This window comes from Vombatus ursinus, unplaced genomic scaffold (assembly GCF_900497805.2).
Source record: "Vombatus ursinus unplaced genomic scaffold, bare-nosed wombat genome assembly UNPS02010304.1, whole genome shotgun sequence".
Taxonomy (NCBI): Eukaryota; Metazoa; Chordata; class Mammalia; order Diprotodontia; family Vombatidae; genus Vombatus; species Vombatus ursinus.
The window spans coordinates 42951-62264 of NW_020950082.1; the positions used below are offsets into that span (position 1 = coordinate 42951).

Consider the following 19314-nt stretch of genomic DNA (forward strand, 5'->3'; position numbering starts at 1 on the left):
GTTCAATCTCAAATAAATTATTCCAGATTACTTAAGTCACTTCAAACATTAGGCATTACTGTCTGTAAGGCATTGTGTTTGTTTCTGGGGAGGCAAACCGGAACATCTCTGATCCCAATCTTCATGAAGCTTATTCAACAGTAAAAGTGGTACCCCTCCCTTCCACGGCACAGCCTATGGTCTCATATGGTTCCTAGAGTACCACCATTCTACACTAACGTGCACTTGGCACACTTCCACTCCATGTTTGATGATAATGGTAATATTGCATTTACTCAAAATTGTGCTTTATGGTAATTCTGGCAGTTCACAAAATAAATTGTATTTTTCCCACTCCCAAATTTGAAAATAAAATTATTTCATAACCTTTATTCTTCAAACCTTGTTATTGAAGGGAAAGGATTTTTGTCTTATTAGAAGAGATAGTGAGCAAAGTAACCAGAGACCTAAGAGAGGTGGCTCTAATATTTTTTGCTGAGTATCTCAAGTTCGTGCAAGCACATAAGAAGCACATCTACACTGTGCTAAAATTGTTATATAAAAGCCCTCACTCTTGATGGCTCCTCACTTTGCAATTCCCCAAGTTCCTTTTGTGAACCAGCTAGAAGAGATAACTCACCCTTGCCTCTGCTACCAAAAAACTGAGAAGTACAAGGGGGTCTCTATCTTTATTACAATATATGCCCAGCTGACTGCTGGGTCTGTCAGCACTTGCCAAAGTTCACTTCTCATTTCCCTGTGTCACTTCATACCTGCCATTTCATACAAGTGAAAAACTTGTCATCAACTCTTGCCTGGACTATTACTATTCAGTTCTTCTTTGATCTGATGTGAAAGTGTATGCCTGACCATGACATTCCCCTGTGCTTTAGGTTAAAATACCAACTCCTTTTTGGCATTTAAAGTTCTTCACACAATGTGTTCCTGCCTATCTTTCAGTGTGATTCTACATTACTCCCTCTTCCCACTCTAGACAGGCTAAACTGGCTGAATTGTGGCTGCACACGTCTTGCTATTATTATTCCATTTCCCACGGCCCTGTTTCTAGGATCTAATAGAAAATCCTTTGTTTTGGCCTTTTTAGCTTTCTCAAGATAGCCCAACATGTCTTTACAGAGAGATTTCGCCTTACTCTGTTGTGCATACCACGTCCCAGCCAAACCGTGTTATTTGCTGTTCTCCACATGACATTCCTTCTCCTATCATTTGTGTCCATGTTCATGCAATCACTCCAGCACAGAGTGGCCTGCCCTCCTCATCGCTGCCTGTTGAAGCCCCTCTCTCCCTTTCAGGCTCGGCTCAAGTGCTGCCTCCTTCAAAGGCGTTTCTAGAGTAGACTCCCTCCATTGTTACTACCCTCCACAACATTGCACATTCATTTTATGTCAATATTCTATTATTTATTTTATCTGGCCTGGTATAATACAGAGTCTTTGAAGGCAGGGGTTCTCTTTTGTATTTATATTCCAGTTGAGGCAGACAAAACAGCTATCATCTCCATTTTAAGGTCACGTGACAACCACAATTACACAAGTAGTGGTGGTACCACTAATAGCCTACTTAATGTTTACAATGTTATTACATCAATCTCATGTCAAAATAGTATTTAAAATCTAATGAAAACAGAAAAAATTAATTAGGAAAATTATCAGGAGTCACTGAGCAAATGAATTGGTAGGTTATGCTTAGTGGACAAGTACCATGTTTTGGCTCCTGGGATACTTCTATTTGGTGTTATGGAGCCAATGGTACTATTTTTACTTTTCACACTGGATTCAAAGGAGGGGATGTGAGAGGAAATAAGGGGACCTGGTACAAAGACTAGTGGTGACAATTCAACATGTCAGTGCTTCTCATGGGGTCCTGCCTGCAATAATAGGATCTAAGGAAAGACACCAAGAACTACATTGTTGTGGCCAGGGGGGTGTTCCTTGTCTATCTCCAAGGTTCTTTGATTCTGGAATTCAGGTATTCGGAATACTAAATCAACAGCCTGCCTACCAATTAAAAAGTCACGCTTGTAATAAAAGAACTGTGTAGGTGAATACAGAAATAATTGATCGTAATTACTTGTGTTTTGAGGGCTAAGAGAAAAAAATGAAAAATGTCTGGCCAACTGAATAGTACAGCTAGAATTTAAAATATATGAAATACATTACAGGTTACTGTCAAAATAATACAGATTTAGATTTAGAAGGGGACTGGAAGGTCATTTAGTCCAATCCTCTCATTTTACAGATAAGAAAATGGAGACTCAGAAAGATTAAGTGATTTATCCACGGGAACACAGTTGATAGGTGGCACAGGTAGAATTTCGATAATTTCAATCCTACAAAGAGAATGTCAACATAAAATACTGCACTAATGAAATTTTCCCATAGGATTTAATATATATTTCTTGCTAAGTGCTACCAGCTTTTCAAAATTTTATTTATGAAAAATTAAGACCAACTTGAAGTAGCTTCAATATTCACTTTTATTAATTATAAAAAAATTTCCTTAAGGTATCAGAGTGCATATGGTGTACTTTGATCTTCAATTTTGCACATTTATTCTGAAGTGTTTTACATTATTTCAACTTTAATAAACATACCATATGTATAGCTTTACAATACCTGATAAAGAATTAGCTGTCTGGCACTTATACATGTATCAGCTCGTCCTGATACTCTGAACTTCATGTAGATATTTTAAAAAATTATTTGCCTGAAATAAGTCCAAGATGAAGATTTATAGGAAGAGCTATGCTCCATTAAATGACACATACTAGTTGTGACAGTTTTTCATTTGAATCCTTAATTGAAATGTAAACGTTTGCCAACAACAAAAAATGAAATGAGGCTCCATTACTTTAGTCTAATAAATAATTTTAGCTACACCTAATGTAGCTTATTTTTAAGGCCTTCATACAATTGAAAAAAAATGAAAGTCAAGCATTTTAAAACCCTGTCCATTTATAAAATAAAAATAGAAATTTTACAGGTTTGCAGTTCAAAGTAACAGTTAAAAATCTAACATGCATCAATAAGCTGCAACCCAAAAGAAAATCCTTGGTGCTGGCAGTAAAGACACATCCCATTGCCAGCAATGTGATGCACTAAGAAAACTTTTTGATGTCAGGGGTCTGAGTTTACATGTATTAAGCCACACACCAGTGAATTTTCTGATAAATAGACATCATTTTAATAGTGGATGAACATGCATCAAAATAAAAATGTCACAAATTTGTTGTATAGGTCACTATAAAACTTTTTTTCTTTTTTAAAATTTCAAGTCTTAGTTGATATTTCAGAATACACAATAATCAGGAGGATACATGATGGGGAGCCAATTTTCAGTAAAAGATGCACAATGGGTCCATCCAAGTAACTTCATCAGCTAAAATGAAACACATGAACATATTGTTAAAATATAAAAAGACTGAACCACCTAATTCTCAATAAATTCTGCATTAAACACTTTACAATGAGAAAGAATCTACAATACAGAAAATGGTATTTATATTAGCAGATGAAAGTAAAAGGACATAATTTTTCATTATGGATTAAAATACATTTGATCTTCTAGGTTCTTGACTAAATAACAGCCCATTTCAGGGAGACTGAATCTGCTTCTTAGGTACCAACGTAACATCAAAGGAGGCCTGAGATAAAGGTATATGAACTTAGATACCCAGAACTAGGCTGGCCAATCATATCTACAGTTAAGCTTTAGTAAGTTCAGACAAGTAAAACAGACTCAATTGTTTCTATTATTTTCTGTACCCTCTCCTCTGACCCCTGATTCCTCTTTTTGGAAGAGGTAGCAAGCATGGATTATTTTTTCCTAGCTTCAAAGTAAAAAATTTCTTTTGGAAAAACTTTAGCCTTGTGGTGGATGTACTAAAAAGGAATTTTTCAAAACTCTGGGAAAGATGGATTAATGAGGTTAAGTGTGATATAGCAGTAGGACTAGGCTAATTCTAGAAACCAAGGAGAGTGATGGGAGCTATGGTAGGTAATATGTGATCTAAGGATGAAGTTGAGTTCATTTCTTTCTTCCTTTCTCTCTCGTGACTTTGGCCATCCTCTCATAGCTATAGCAAGCTAATATGTGGAGTTTTGCTATACTAAACTTATTTAATCTCAAAAATATGTAGTACTTTACTGGTTTATCTCTTCTGTTCTCTCTGGTTGATAAAGCTATCCCTTTATATTCTTATTCTGGTTTATACAACTATCTCTTCTATATGACATCACTTTTCTACACTCCCAACAAATGGTCCTTCGTCCAATTTCTATTTTGCTTTCCTATTTTTTCCTAGCTCCTTTTCTATTTACCGAAAAAAAGTCAGAGATTGACCAAAAGATTAAAAATTTTAAACAATCGAGTACTTATTAGCAATTAAAGAAGTACTAAGTGTCTAATGGCCATTCCTGAATAGATAAGTGGTCAAAGAATGTGAACAAACAGTTCTCAAAAGAATTCCAAAGTATCTGCAAACACATAAAAGAATGCTCCATTCTTTCACTAATAATAAGAGAAAGGCAAATCAAAATGAACTGGAGGTTTCACCTCTGCTCCTGCAGATTGGCAAAGATAATAAAAAATGGTAATAGTCACTGTTGGAGAGCCTGGGGAAAGACAGGGACATTGATGCATTGTTGGTGCAACAAAATGTACATCCATTTCAGAAAGCAATTTGGAATTAGGAAATAAAGTGACTAAAATGTCCATACCTTTCAAACCAAAGACTCTACTACTGGGCTTATACTCTCAAGAAAGCCATTGATAGGAAGAAAATCCCATATATACAAAAAATTTTTACAGCAGCACTTATTGTGATAGCAAAGAATTGGAAATAAAGTAGAGGCCCACCTATTGGGGAATAGCTAAGGAAACTGTGGTACATGAAGTTAATATTACTGTGTTGTAAGAAATGCATGTGATGAAAACAGAGAAGCACAGAAAGATCAACATGAATATAAATGGAAAGAATAATCTCACACAAACAAAATCAAAAGTGAAATTAACAAAAGTTCTCAAATGAAGAGATAGGAAAGCACACCTCTAGCCCACCCTTTTCTGGAGATGGGAGGTTCGCAGACATTACAAATCTTTCTGATTTTCAATATACTGATCAGTTGTGCTAATTTTTTCCCCTCTTTTCCCTTTTTTCTTTGTTTCTTTCTTTTTTTTTTTTAGTGAGGCAATCAGGGTTAAGTGACTTGACCAAGGTCACACAGCTAGTACGTGTCAAGTGTTTGGTCTGAGGCCGGATTTGAACTCAGGTCCTCCTGACTTCAGGGCCAGTGTGCTCTATCCACTGCGCCACCTAGCTGCCCCTTTTTCTTTTGTTTTTAATAAATATTAGTTTTTACACAGGATGTCTCTCTGGGAGGAGGAACGATGTTAGGGATAACTACGATGATGTAAAAACAGAAGACATCAATAAAAAACCTATTAAAAAAAGAAGTACTTAGTATAACTTCTAAGGACAAGGTGTTGAAGGGTAATAGCAACTATGCTTCACCATAAATTGCCCCAAGAAGTCTTTGTTAGATTATGGAATAATATGGATCATTAATTTGCTAAGTATGGCAAATTAATGGCATTTCCCTTACGTTCTTATTGATAAGAAAACACCTACTTCCAAAGTGGCAGGTACTTCCTAAATCTATTCTGCACTTAAAATCAGTCTTCTAAATTTCTGTCATTATACCTTAACATATAAACAGACATGACTTTTATGTAAAGATATAATTACTAATCACTTTAGACAGTATCTTTACTGAATTCAAATGTGGGTTAATATAAAATCTTTTGTATCAAGGATTGCTATACAGTCCTTAAAGTGAGGAGAGAGAGTAATAATAGCTCTATGAAGAGACGACTAATGTAATCTCTCATTTTCTTTTTTCCATAGGATCTACCTCTAATTATATAGTCAGAAGAAACTTTATCTAACTTTTCGAGATATATTTGCAAATATATTGTTTTTATTATACAGAACTTTAAAAACTCCAGGCTGTCCTTCTCATCATGTTATGCTTGATTGAAATTTCCCTGCACTGACCATTTCATTTACATTATTTGGGAACATGGATCATTACACATATACTTAAGGAATTAAAATGAGACCTAAATCCTCTCTGTGTTAATATATTCATCATACTCCCATATTCAATTACCAATATCCTCAGAAAACCATTTTATGTACTTGTCTGTACAAAAATAAATACTATCATGATAGCGTTTTCCATCAAAGAACTAATATCAAGTATGAATCCTTAAAGTTTGAACAATTTTTAAAAATTTACCACATTCTACTGACTGAAAAATATTTTATTTCTAATAAATAACAAAACATTAGTCCCTATGTTAAAATTACAAATAAAGTCAATACCTTTCCTATAGCAAAATAAGACTAAATAGCTTTCTTTGGAAAATGATTTTTAAAAGGCCTTTTTAAACTTGAAAAAGAAATTTTCTTATGATTTACAATGAATTTGGTTTTTATACCACCACATTTCATTTGTAATATAACCTTTTTTAGGACAGATTGTCTAAATATTGTACAAAAAGTATTAATTCACAGAAAATAATCATTATTTCAACAAAGATTTTAGCTATCTTGCCTAATGATCACATACTAATGACAGACTATTAACATTTTTTTGTGATTACTTACTTGGATACAGTTTTTCCAATTTTCTTTAGTTGGCTTTTCTTCCACAAGTTTGGTTGCAAATTTGAGGCCTCTCCCATACATTTTATTTACCAATGCATGTTTATATGCAAAAGTCAAAACCTACAATAGGTAAAGAGACACAATTTAAATTAAAATTTAAACATTAGTGACACTATAAATATAATATTAGAAATTATTGTATGATATAGCTTGGTACATTTAAATTTTTTAAAATTCATAACTTCAAAATGTAGAATCGTAAAATGCATATAATTTCCAAGCCAGAATATTTTATTGAAAGAAAAATCAGTATCTATATACCAACCCACCTATATTTTTTAGACACAGTTTCCCTATCTTTCCCTGCTGGAAATTCAAAAGCCAATCACAGGACATTATTTATTAGCATGGGAGTTTTGATCTGCTCCATTTCCAACCTGGGCTGGTTCACCCTTCCTTAGGCAAGTTGGTGGCCCCTCTGCTGCTGAGGCAACATCATATCTCCAGATGTGGGGAGGACATTCAATTGGCTTAGCCCACTCCAGCTCAGAACTCTCAAGCTCTATCAATCTACCCGCCTCAGCCTTGGTGGTAGTAAGGATTACAGGAATGAAGCACCATACCCAGTGAAAAGATTCTTCTTGAAGAGCAACCTCTACTACAAGCCTATGCATTCATAAACTAAAAAAAAAAATTAAATATCTACAATTAATGTACCTCTTGTATCTAATTTTCAATATTTAAATATTTCAAATTGACCTGCCACTTTAAAGGACAGAAACAGCAAATCATAACTCATTAGGTTCCATCCATAAATAACTTTATCATAAAAACATGACAGCCAAATTGCTAAAAGGGCATATGCATTTGTATACATATTACATATTTATTACATACATACATAATTGGAACAGTAGTATGAAAATAAATATCAGGTTATACATAGAACTTTTGATGTAAAGCTATTAAGACTCTAAGACCCATTTATGAATGATCAGCTGCTAAGTTGGCAGGGCACTAGGATGTCATGAATTTAACTGAAATATCAATACACTTATAAACTATATTTAAGTGTAATGAGGTTCTCCCACACTACCCTACAGTCCCCTACAGCACACATGGATTGAGGGAAAGGGAAACAATCATCTTAACTTAAGCCTTAATCAGATATATACTTCACTCAAAGACCAGGTAAATCCCCAGAAATAAAGCATTCAATTAAACCTTAACATAAAGAAAAATTCATTCAATAAAATCATCTATAACACCTCATAAGTCAATGGAAAACAATTTCCCCCATCCTAGGATCCAATGAAGAAAAAGGGAACAAATTTCTGGTGTGGCTGGGTAAAATCACTCTCCAATGACATGGAGAGAAGGCTACTTTGAGCTGTTGCTGAAAAAGTTCTCTATGCTGCTCCTGCCTCTTCAGGAGTCATTTGGTTAGGCTACACCTCAATCACAGCTGAAGGTCTCCTGGCTGTCTAACCTTCCTTTGCTAGAATCCCTTTTGCGCTAGTAATTTCTCTTAAACAAGTAACACATCTTGATGATTCTAATTCCACAGCATCTCTTTAATCTGCCTCCTTTTCTTCACTTTCACTCATTCACTTTATTCAGTCCTTTATCAACTCCTGTCTAGACGACTGCTGTAATTTCCTCATTGAGTTCAAAATTTTTTTCTCCTCTTTCCAATTATCTTAAACACATGCCAAAGAGATATTCCAAAAGCTCAGGTGTTACTAATCACTCTACTCCTCAATAAAGTCCCAAAACTCCCTATTACTTTTGACATCAAATACATAAACTTCTCTTTTTGCATTTAAAGCCCTTCCCAATCTATCTCCAACCTGCCTTTCCAGGTGTATTATACATTACATTATTTTTCGTATTGACTATGGTTCAGACAAACTGGCCTTCTTACAGATCATGTCTACATGTGACCCTCCCACTTTGGAATCTACTCCCTTCTTACCTCTACCTTTTAGGACCTCTAGACTCCAAGACTCAATTCAAACACCTTTAGGACTTTCCTGATTCTCACTAGCTGCTTAGTGCTTTCTTGCCAAAAACACTTAGTATCAAATTTTGTAAGTACATATTGTCTCCCCTTGCTAGAGAGATGTGTCTTACTTGCCAAATTCCTATTAAAACTAAACAAACAAAGCAAGGGTTTTTGAGAGAAACTGATAAACAGTGTATAGTACAGTATAGTTATAAGACTATTTCACTGAGAGTGATGAGAACTAGGACTTTACTTTGCTTATGCTACTAAATCATTGTATTGTCTTTGGGAAAAAAATCATTTAACATCTCTGAATTTGTTTCCTAAATCTATAAAATTAAGGCATTACAGTCCTTTCTAGCACTAAAATCCTATGACTACACGAGAGATACTCATAAATCTCCTTAACCTAGGATACAGTCCTGTCAATGCCTTCTCCCTAATAAATCAACAAGCACTTATAAATCACTTGTTAAGTGCTAGGGATACAAAGACAAAAGTATAAAACAGTGCCTACTGTCAAGGAACTTACATGTTATTAGGGAGGTAACAAATACACATATAAGAGAATGTATAAAGTCAGCACATGTAGAATAATGCAAATAAGAGGTAACTCGGAAGACAGGTCCGGTGTCTTTCCCCTCAAATCTAGCGCCATTACTCCACTGCCTAAGAAGCGCCAGGGGCTCCCAACTGCCTCTAGGATAAAATACGCCTTAGACAGTCTGAGTGACCATGGGTAAGCCACTCAACCTTTTCTAAACCTGAGTTCTGTCATCTAAAGAATATCTGTATTACTTAATTCACAAGTTATTGTGGAGAAAATAATTTGTAAACCTCACAGGTTTCGTCAAGCAAATATGGATTATTATAATTGAAGTTTAACTACACTACAGAGATATAAGCCAAAAATCGAAAATATTCATATGGAAGTTCAAAGAACCATTCCTTCCTTAATTCTCTGATTACTACTCAAATATTTAACAACAATAAAGAGGAAAAAACAAAACCAAATGTATTGCAAACTTTGAGATCCATGAACTAATAATGCCCAACAAGTCAACATTCTTAAAACTATAAAAGTTAATGAAAATAATATGCTCAAGAAAATATTTAATAATTAGGCTAGAATAAAATAAAATTCTGCACCAAGAATTAAATTCTGTTCCTATTTTATATATTTATTCATTGAGGAAGACTGGTACTGGTTACTGGTAGTAGAGACACAGAGAACACACAGGCAGCAAGCAGTAAGTTATATCCACAAGAAATTAGAAAATGTGTTTGTATATGTTATGTTTCCTAGTAATGTCTTAATGTGGAAACTATAATTTTTTTTCAAATTTTAAAAGTTAATATTACTTTGGTTTAAGAAGAGAAATAATCCAGAACCTTATTATCAAAACACAAACAAAATAAAACTTTTTTTGGTAGTCTCATCAAGCATAATATATTGGAAGAAAAATAATTATTCCACTGTTCTAAAATACAGTTTTTGCCTAACCCTATTAGTTTTACATAGTTACAAAAGAGAAAAGGATAGGAGAAAAATGCCACAAGGTGGTAAATCTATCTAAATGGGAACGAGAGCTTTTGTGAATCCCAAACTCCAAAAAAAAAATTTTTTTTTTTTAGCAATTTTGCAAAAGCCTCCTCCAATGCCCCCTTAAATAAGACAGCCAAAAAAAGTTCCACTAAGAATTTTGGTTGCTTTTCAGACAATTTTGGTAACAAAATGATTTTTGTCAGATTGGTTGATCTGCATTAAGAAACTCAATTCTAATATGCCTTTAAAACAAACACTGGAATAATATGGGAAGTAAATTAGAAGTTAGGGATTAGGAAGTATAATTAGATTCTGAAGTCTATCAAATACATCAAATCTATTCAACTATCTCCCAAGATGACATATGTTGTATGAAAAAAAAATGCTCTAAATCACTACTCATCAGAGAAATGCAAATTAAAACAATGCTGAGGTACCATTTCACACCTATCAGAGTGGCTAATATGACAGAAAAAGAAAATGTGGGGTACTGGAGGGGATGTGGGAAAACTGAGACACTAATGCACTACTGGTGGAGTTGTGAACTGGTCCAACTATTCTAGAGAGCAATTTGGAACTATGCCCAAAAGGTTATAAAACTGTGCATACTCTTTGATCCAGCTATACCACTGCTAGGTCTATATCCTAAAAGCATCCAAAAAAGGGGGAAAAGAACTTATTTACACAAAAATATTTATAGCAGATCTTTTCATGATGGCCAAGAACTGGAAATCAAAGGGATGCAGCCCATCAATTGGGGAATGGCTAAACAAGCTGTGGTATATGATTGTAATGGAATATTATTGTGCTATAAGAAATGACAAGCAGGATGATTTCAGAAAAACCTGGAAAGACTTAACGCAAAATGATGCATAGTGAAGTAAACAGAGGAGAATGGTGTACACACAGTTAACAGCAACATTGTTCAATGAAGTGTGAATGACTTAGCTATTCTCAGCAATACAAAGGTCTAAGACAATCCCAAAGGACTAATGATGAAGCATACTATCTGCCTCCAGAGAAGGAACTGATACTGACTGAATGAATACAGGCTGACATATGCTATTTTTCTCTTTATTTCATTTTTTTCCTTTTGAGTCTACTTGTACAAAATGACTAATATGGAAATGTTTTACATAACTGCATATGTATAAACTATATTTGATTGTTTACTGTCTCAAGGAGAAGATAGGGGAGGGAGGGAGGGATAGAATTTGGAACTCAAAATTTTAAATAAAAATGGTTTAAAAAATTGGAAAAAGATGACGTGCTGGTGATGTTTAGAAGTTACACAATTAAAAACAAATGGGAGATAGAATCATCATTTTGATAGAAATGCAGCCATTTTTTAGGATGAAAATTCTTACATTTAGCAATTTATTATAAAAGGGAAAGCCGATTACAATATTTCCCAGAACTTTCTATAGTTTCTGACTGTAATGATATTTGCTTATGTTAAAAACTAACTATTCTCAAAGTGCTTTTTAAGGTTAATGTGATTAAAGAATTTCCATTCCCATGACTGAAGGAATACCAAAAAACTTTTCTAAAGAGAATGCAGAATCTTCTCAAGATGAGGGGGGTTAAAGCCCTATTTCCAATATTTTAGCTTCTGATGCTAGTTCAGCCATGTAGTAGGTTCAGCAATGAAAGAATATCTGAACAGACAAGGTGGCCAGCAGTAGATGACTAGGAAAATGTTTTGGAAGGTAGGCAAAGGTAATGCAGTACTTAGCAAAGAATGAAAACAAAAATGTAAAATACTGAAAAACTACCTTAGTGTCAAAAAGGTCAGTCCATTTTGTGGTTTCCCAGAAAGTTTCTGTCAGGGAATCTAAATAGCTCTCTCGATCTTCCTCCTTTCCTTCTGTGTCACTTGATGAAATAGCTCCATCTTGGGCTTGCAACTGAAGAAGGTGGTCAGCCAATGCACATCCTTTTCGACAAATAGCATCTACTAATGTAGATTTTTGTTTGTCCATGTCACTGCAAATCAGAGGGGAAAAATCCTGACAGTTAAATTTCCTAAATGTTGCCTAAACCCAAAATGAAACTGACATATTTTCTGCATGTCATAATTATTATGCCAAAAATATACGACTTTTGTTTTATTAAATAAAAACCAAGTGAGCCACTATATACTGACTAATCCACCATGCCCCAGGAACCTTCTTGGGAATCATTGGTACTCACACCTCATCATTACCCTCTGCTCCTTTGATTAGAGGGTGGAAGCCATGAAATCTCCTTATTTCCCACCTGGCTGCACTACTTTGAGACTCTTCTAACTTGTCTACCATGCCTTAATGTCAGGAACCTTTCCTTTTCTCTCTCCCTACCCAACTTTTCAGCTTCCTTTTGTGAGCTGTCTTACTCCATTAGATTGTAAGCTTGAGGGATAATCTTTCTTTCTTATATTTGTATCTCTAGCACTCAGCATAATGCCTGGCACATAGCTGGCACTTAACAAATGTTTACTGACTGACTACTACATATTACTAAGTTAAGGTATCCTTATATTTGGGTAAGACAGAACTCAAAAAGTAAAGCCTGGAAATAGAGATAGCTAAAATTAACTGTTCAGTAAAAAACGGTACTAGGCTTTTCTTACCTACTCAATTTTTTATCATGAACACATATGAAAAAGACAATGGCAGGGGGGAAGAATATTAACTACTTTAAAGTAGTTAATATTGCTATATGTTCTATGCAATCCTTTAAGAAAACTCAGATAAACTAAATAATTTGTTTTCATGATCACACAGCAAGATATCTTAACACCATAAAAAAGTTAATTGACTGACGAAATAAACCTAAATGTAATCTAAAGCCCCAAATTCAAACTTCGTTTCATTGTTACTTAGCTAATAATTTAACCCTGTCACAACAAGAAAAGCTGGTATTTTTCAGTAATCTTAAATATAGTACCACGTATGAGTTTTGGCACATGGCTGATTATTAAAAAATACTGTATAAGCACACAGAGAATTCATTTAATTGAAAAAGTTGCTGAAAAACATACCCAATATCTATCTTCTCCCCCTCCCCCAAATTACATTAAAACCAAAGTACGACAAAATCATCACAGAATTCAGAGCTAGAAGAGACCTCAGGTAACTTAGTCCAATCAACCTCATGTGACAGATGTGGAAATTAAGGCCCAGAGAGATTCTGTAACTTGCTCCAAGTCACACAGTTAATAAGTAGCCAGTTTTCCTCTCCTTGAGAACAACCTAATACCTATTATTTATTTTTTGTAATTTTTATTTTTTTGTTGTTTTCAACATTTACTTCCACAAGATTTTGAGTTCCAAATTTTTACCCCATCTCGCCCCTCCCCCCACCCCAAGATGGTATGCATTCTGAATACCTCTTCCCCTAGTCTGCCTTCCCTTCTATCTCTCCCCTCCTTCTCTTACCCCCTTCCCCTTCAATTTTCCTGTAGGGCAGGATGGATTTCTGTACCCCATTTCCTGTATTTCTTATTTCCCAGTTGCATGTGAAAACATTTTTTTTAAACATGTGTTTTTAAAACTTTGGGTTCCAAATTTTCTCCCTCCCCACCCACCCTCATTGATAAGGCAAGCAACTAAATATAGGTTATATATGTGCAGTTATGCAAAACACTTCCATAGTAGACATGCTGTGAAAAACTAACTCTATTTCCCTTAATCCTATCCTGCCCCCTCCCATTTATTCTATTCTTTCTCTTGACGCTGTCCCTCCTCAGAAGTATTTGCTTCTGATTACCCCCTTTCCCAATCTGCCCTCCTCTCTATCATCCCCCTACTCTCTTGTCCCCTTCCGCCCCTTTTTTTTCCTATAGGGTAAGCCAGATTTCCATACCCAATTGAGTGTGCATGTTATTCCCTCCTTAAGTCAAATCCTATGAGAATAAGATTCACTCATTCCCTCTTACCGTCCCCCATTTCCTCTCCACTGTAAGAGCCTTTTCTTTTCTGTTTTTTTTTTTTGTGAGATAATTTACCCCATCCTACCTCTCCCTTTCTCCTTCTCCTAGCATAATTCTCTCTCACCCCTTAATTTTATTCTCCAGATATGACCCCTTCATTTTCAACTCACCCTGTGCCCTCTATCTATTTGTATCTATATATACAAACATAAAATTTTTTCCCCTCCAACTACCCTAATACTGACAAAGGTCTCATGAGTTACAAATATCATCTTTCCATGTAGGAATGTAAACAGTTCAACCTTAGTAAGTCTCTTATGATTTTCTCTTTCCTGTTTACCTCTTCATGTTCCACTTGAGTCTTGTCTTTGAAAATCAGATTTTCTATTCAGCCCTGGTCTTTTCATCAAGAATGCTTGAAAGTTCTCTATTTCACTGAATGACCATTTTTTTCTCCTGCAGGATTATACTCAGTTTTGCTGGGTAGGTGATTCTTAACTGTAATCCTATCTCCTTTGCTCTCCAGAATATTATATTCCATGCCCTGTGGTCCCTTAATTTAGAAGCAGCTAAATCTCATGTTATCCTGATTGTGTTTCCACAACACCTGAATTGTTTCTTTCTGGCTGCTTGTAATATTTTCTCCTTGACCTGGGAACTCTGGAATTTGGCTACAATATTCCTAGGAGTTTTCCTTTGGGGATCTCTTTCAGGTGGTGATCGGTGGATTCTTTCAATTTTTTTTTGCCCTCTGGTTCTAAAATATCAGGACAGTTTTCCTTGATAATTTCTTGAAAGATGATGTCGAGGTTCTTTTTTTTGATCTTGGCTTTCAGATAGTCCAATAATTTTTAAATTCTCTCTCCTGGATCTATTTTCCAGGTCAGTTGTTTTTCCAATGAGATATTTCACAGTGTTTTCTAATTTTTCATTCTTTTGGATTTGTTTTAGTGTCTTGATTTCTCATAAAGTCACTAGCTTCCAATTGCTCTATTCTAATTTTTAAGGAAGTATTTTCTTCAGTAAGCTTTTGGACTTCCTTTTCCATTTGGCCAATTTTACTTTTTAGGGCATTCTTCTCCTCAGTGGCTTTTTGGACCTCTTTTGCCATTTAGGTTAGGCTATTTTTTAAGGTGTTATTTTCTTCAGTATTTTTTTGGGTCTCCTTCAGCAAGCTGTTGACTTGTTTTTCATGATTTTCTTGCATCACTCTCATTTCTCTTCCCAGTTTTTCCTCTACTTCTCTTATTTGCTTCTCAAAATCCCTTTTGAACTGTTCCAAGACCTGGGACTGATTCATATTTTTCTTGGAGGCTTTGGATGTAGGAGCTTTGGCTTCGCTGTCTTCTTCTGGTTGTATGTTTTGATCTTCTTTGTCACCAAAGTAAGATAATATAGTCTGACTCTTTTTGGGCTGCTTACTCATGATCCTGGCCAATTACTTAAGTTTTAAACTCTTTGTTAAGGTAAAAGTCTGCTTCCAATGTGGAGAATGTACTGTTCCAAGCTTCGGGGGTTTGTACAGTTGTTTTCAGAGATACTTCTAGGGATCTGAAAATTTTCAGTTCTTCCAAGGTGCTATGATAAGGGGCGAGGCGTTTTCTCTCCACAGCCACTACAAGTTCCACCACACCAGTGCTCCTCCTCGCCCCAGGACCGCCCCTCAGAATTGTGACCCAGATCCAAGCTCAGATACAGCAAGAGAATCCTGCCTCAGCACTGGCAAAGAGATCCCTGCAATCCCCCTCTGACTAGCCACTTGATTCCCCCTCAGTCTGTGGGCAGGAAGCTCAGGAAACAGCCGCGGCCCCAGAGGCCACACTCAAGACTTGTGGCTGAGACCTAGCTCCTCTCTCACCGCGGTCACAGACTTTTCCCACTGACCTTCTAAGTTGTCTTTGGCGTTCCTGGGCTGAGAAGTCTGGAAATTGCCACTGCTGCTCGCGATTCAGTCCTCTGAGGCCTCCAGGTTTGCTGCGGCCTGCACGCCCACGCCGAACTGCGCTCCTCTCCCTGCCTGGCGCGATATACCTTTCGGATCAACCATCCAGGCTGTCTTTGGCTGGAAATTTGTTTCACTCTGTCTTTTTGTGGGTTCTGCTGCTTTAGAATTTGTTTAGAGCCACTTTTTATAGATATTTGGAGGGGTTTGGGGGGAGAGCTCAAGCAATCACTGCTTTCCCTCTGCCATCTTGGCTCCGCCCCCATACCTATTATTTAAATACAAATATTCAGAATTCCTTTTTATTTATCAGTCAGACTAAATCTATAATTCTGTTGAATTTTAGGTGCCACATTTCAAGAACCTGACTAAAGACAGCACATGTAAGACAGTGGCTAAGACAGTGAAAGGTAGAAGGGGGGTGGGGGTAGTTCTAGGCTTTATAGGAATCAATTAAAAGAACTGTCAATATCCAGCTTAGGGAAGAAAATACTTTAACAGAGACATGAGAATTGTGTTCAAATATTTGAAAAACTGCTGCATAAAAGCAGAATTAAGATTTTTCTGTTTGGTCCCAGAGGAGCAATAAGTAGGAATGTTGAAGTGAAGCAGATTTAGGCTTAAAACAAAGAAAAAATCTTAACTATGTTCTCAAAATAGAACGAACTGCCTCAGGAGGGAGGTGGTTTCCCAACAGTGGAAAACTTTTAGCAGAGGCTGGATGAATACTACTCTAGAATTTGTGGAAAGGAATCCTTTCTTCCAAATCTAAGATTCTGTTAAAACTGTGATGTATATTTACACTGACTTCTTCAAGTAAGATGTTTTACTAATTCAGTTTAGTTAATGTAACCATCCAGGCATGGAATAAATTTTAAATTCTGGACAAGCAGCTGATGAAACCTCAAATGGACTATTAGTGCTTGAATGTTATCCCATAGCTTTTTCTTCATGCTAGTATACTTGAAAGTATATTTATGCTTCAATATACTTTTTTCCCCCCATATAATATCAATTAATAGATCAGATGATGAATCCATTTCCATATTATCATTTTTCTTATATCACAAATGGCCTATGGCACTAGAACCTCAAAAACTGAGAATGCAGATACTAGAAGTAAGCAAAATCTAATACAATTTTTTTTCATTTTCTATATTCTTAAAAAGCATTAAACCCTATTTTAAGTGATAAAAAATGAGATGCAAGAAAGAGTATTTACTGGTCAGGTACTTTTTTATAGTAGCAGCATCAGGCCTGGGATCAGTCTTCATTGCAATATAAACTGCTAGAGCAGTCTGGTCTATGTGAGCAAGAACAGCATTTGCAGCTTCAACAATTTCATTAAGTCTTTTCATTCGTTCCTAAGTTGGGGGAAAAGAAAAAATAAGGAATTTAAAGGTAAAATTTCATGAGTCTGTACACTGAAACATGTTTATATTTGGATGCCTCATTTCTGATGTCTCAACCACCTGAGAGGTACAACACACAAATGTACAACTCAAACCATGTGTGTACACATATGGACCCTGGAGGCTGTCCTCTAACGTCAAAGTATTTCCATAATCTTTTGCCTCTAAAAAATTTGGCTCAAATTTTAAACACTTTCACATGCTTTTATCACTAATGTTAATTATTCCTTTTACCGTGTTCACATCCAGTATCTAGAAAGAGGATTAGGGAGGGAATGAATTACACAGTTGACTAGGGGAAGCAAGAAAAACCATTACTCATATATCAAAGAAAGTGTCTTTATCTTATAAACTAAACAGCGATACTTTCTTTCTGAGGAGGCAGTAAGGCTGAAAGGAATTGTGGAAGTATTAGTAAAACTCATAAAATGTAATCATTGGATAAAGAGCTTGAAGAAATCTTGCAGGCCATCTAGTCCACCCCTCTCATTTTACACCTAAAGAACTGAAGATGAAAATTTTAAATTATTTCACTCTATTCTATCCTATTCACATAGGCTATTTAGAATAACTATTTAATAAAGCGAGGTTAATTTTCTTGCCAACTTCTTAAATAGAGATAAAGCAGTAGTTATTAGTATCTGTGTCTGTGATTCCTGTTTTAATCTCAGACATCTGTTGTCTTCTTTTGTAAATCTAATGGATTTCTCCATAAAAATACCTTCTAAATCTACCTCAAACTTGTAGAATTTTAGTTGTTATAACTAATTTAATCTTAAATATTAAGCAGATTCCTATCTGTTGTAAGCACCTATGAGATCTGGTCCAATTTAAGCATTTTCAGAATTAAGTTCAAGCATTTTAAAAATTCAAGCATTTTAAAATCACAAATTTAACTCATGATTACACTCAAAGAGTCCATTAATGTAGATAACAAAAAACAGTGTCTCATCTGTTACTAAATGCTACCACTGGACAAGTACCTTCACTACTCATTCATTGCTCCTCCCAGGTTAATGCTACTCAGATCACAAAAGTAAGAATAAATTTTAATTCCAAACACAAGACTCATCTACAACATAAATAATTTATAACCTTTTCAGAATCCAGTTGATGAAGTCTTGCAACATACAAAGGAAGGTGATTAGGGAAGGTTTCTTTCAATTCATTATAAATATCATTAGTATCCAACCTGCAAAGAGGAGAGAGAGTCATTATTTCATTTCCTTTAAAACCAGAAATGTTTAACATCGCAGCTTTTCTGATTTAGAAGGCAAACATGATGAGACAATAATGGGTCATTCAGAAATGTAGTTGCTAAAAAATATTTACAATGTGCTTGGGCAAAGGAACAAGTTAGAAATTTATTAAAATACCTCTAGTGGATATCACAATTGTAAAAAGATAAATTCTAGAAAAATAAGCTAGTAAAAGATGTGCCCAAATTTTGTGAATTCCATTTTATACAAAGTTTTTAAAGCAACATTAAAAACAAAAATTAACATACTTTGTCATCCACTGTATTTTAAGATCTCTCAATGCTTCAGCAAACTCTTCCTTGATATCCTTTTCTTTTTCTGAATCCTTGTCTTTGTCTTTACTGCCATTCTTGGTCTTTGTTGGTGCAGGTATTAAGTAGTAATGAACAGGGATTATATCCTGTGTATGTGGGGAAAAACATATCAGTTTCGTGGATCAAACTAGATCAATCTTTGAAAAAACAATATTCTGGTGATAATTTGACACATGAAGTTTTTTCATATTTTCATATTTTAGTGTGTTGTTGAAATGGGCTATCCAAGTGTACCAGAAACCAAAAATGAAGC

At 35.3% G+C, this 19314-nt stretch overlaps 1 protein-coding gene across 3 annotated transcripts in view; it reads right to left on the minus strand.

Moving 5' to 3' along the window:
• Positions 1-3159: 3159 nt before the first annotated feature.
• TPP2 (tripeptidyl peptidase 2) overlaps positions 3160-19314 on the minus strand; it is an 87312-nt gene continuing 71157 nt past the window's right edge. For 2 of the 3 annotated variants that reach the window (XM_027854106.1, XM_027854107.1), the window contains 6 exons: positions 18996-19147; positions 18584-18680; positions 17310-17440; positions 11997-12207; positions 6671-6790; positions 3160-3378 (listed from right to left, as the gene is read on the minus strand). In XM_027854106.1, coding sequence (XP_027709907.1) covers positions 3289-3378; positions 6671-6790; positions 11997-12207; positions 17310-17440; positions 18584-18680; positions 18996-19147 — 801 coding nt within the window. In that variant the 3' untranslated portion in view covers positions 3160-3288. Of the gene's footprint in view, positions 3379-6670; positions 6791-11996; positions 12208-17298; positions 17441-18583; positions 18681-18995; positions 19148-19314 lie in introns of those variants that run through there. The other variant, XM_027854108.1, reaches the window with a different exon arrangement.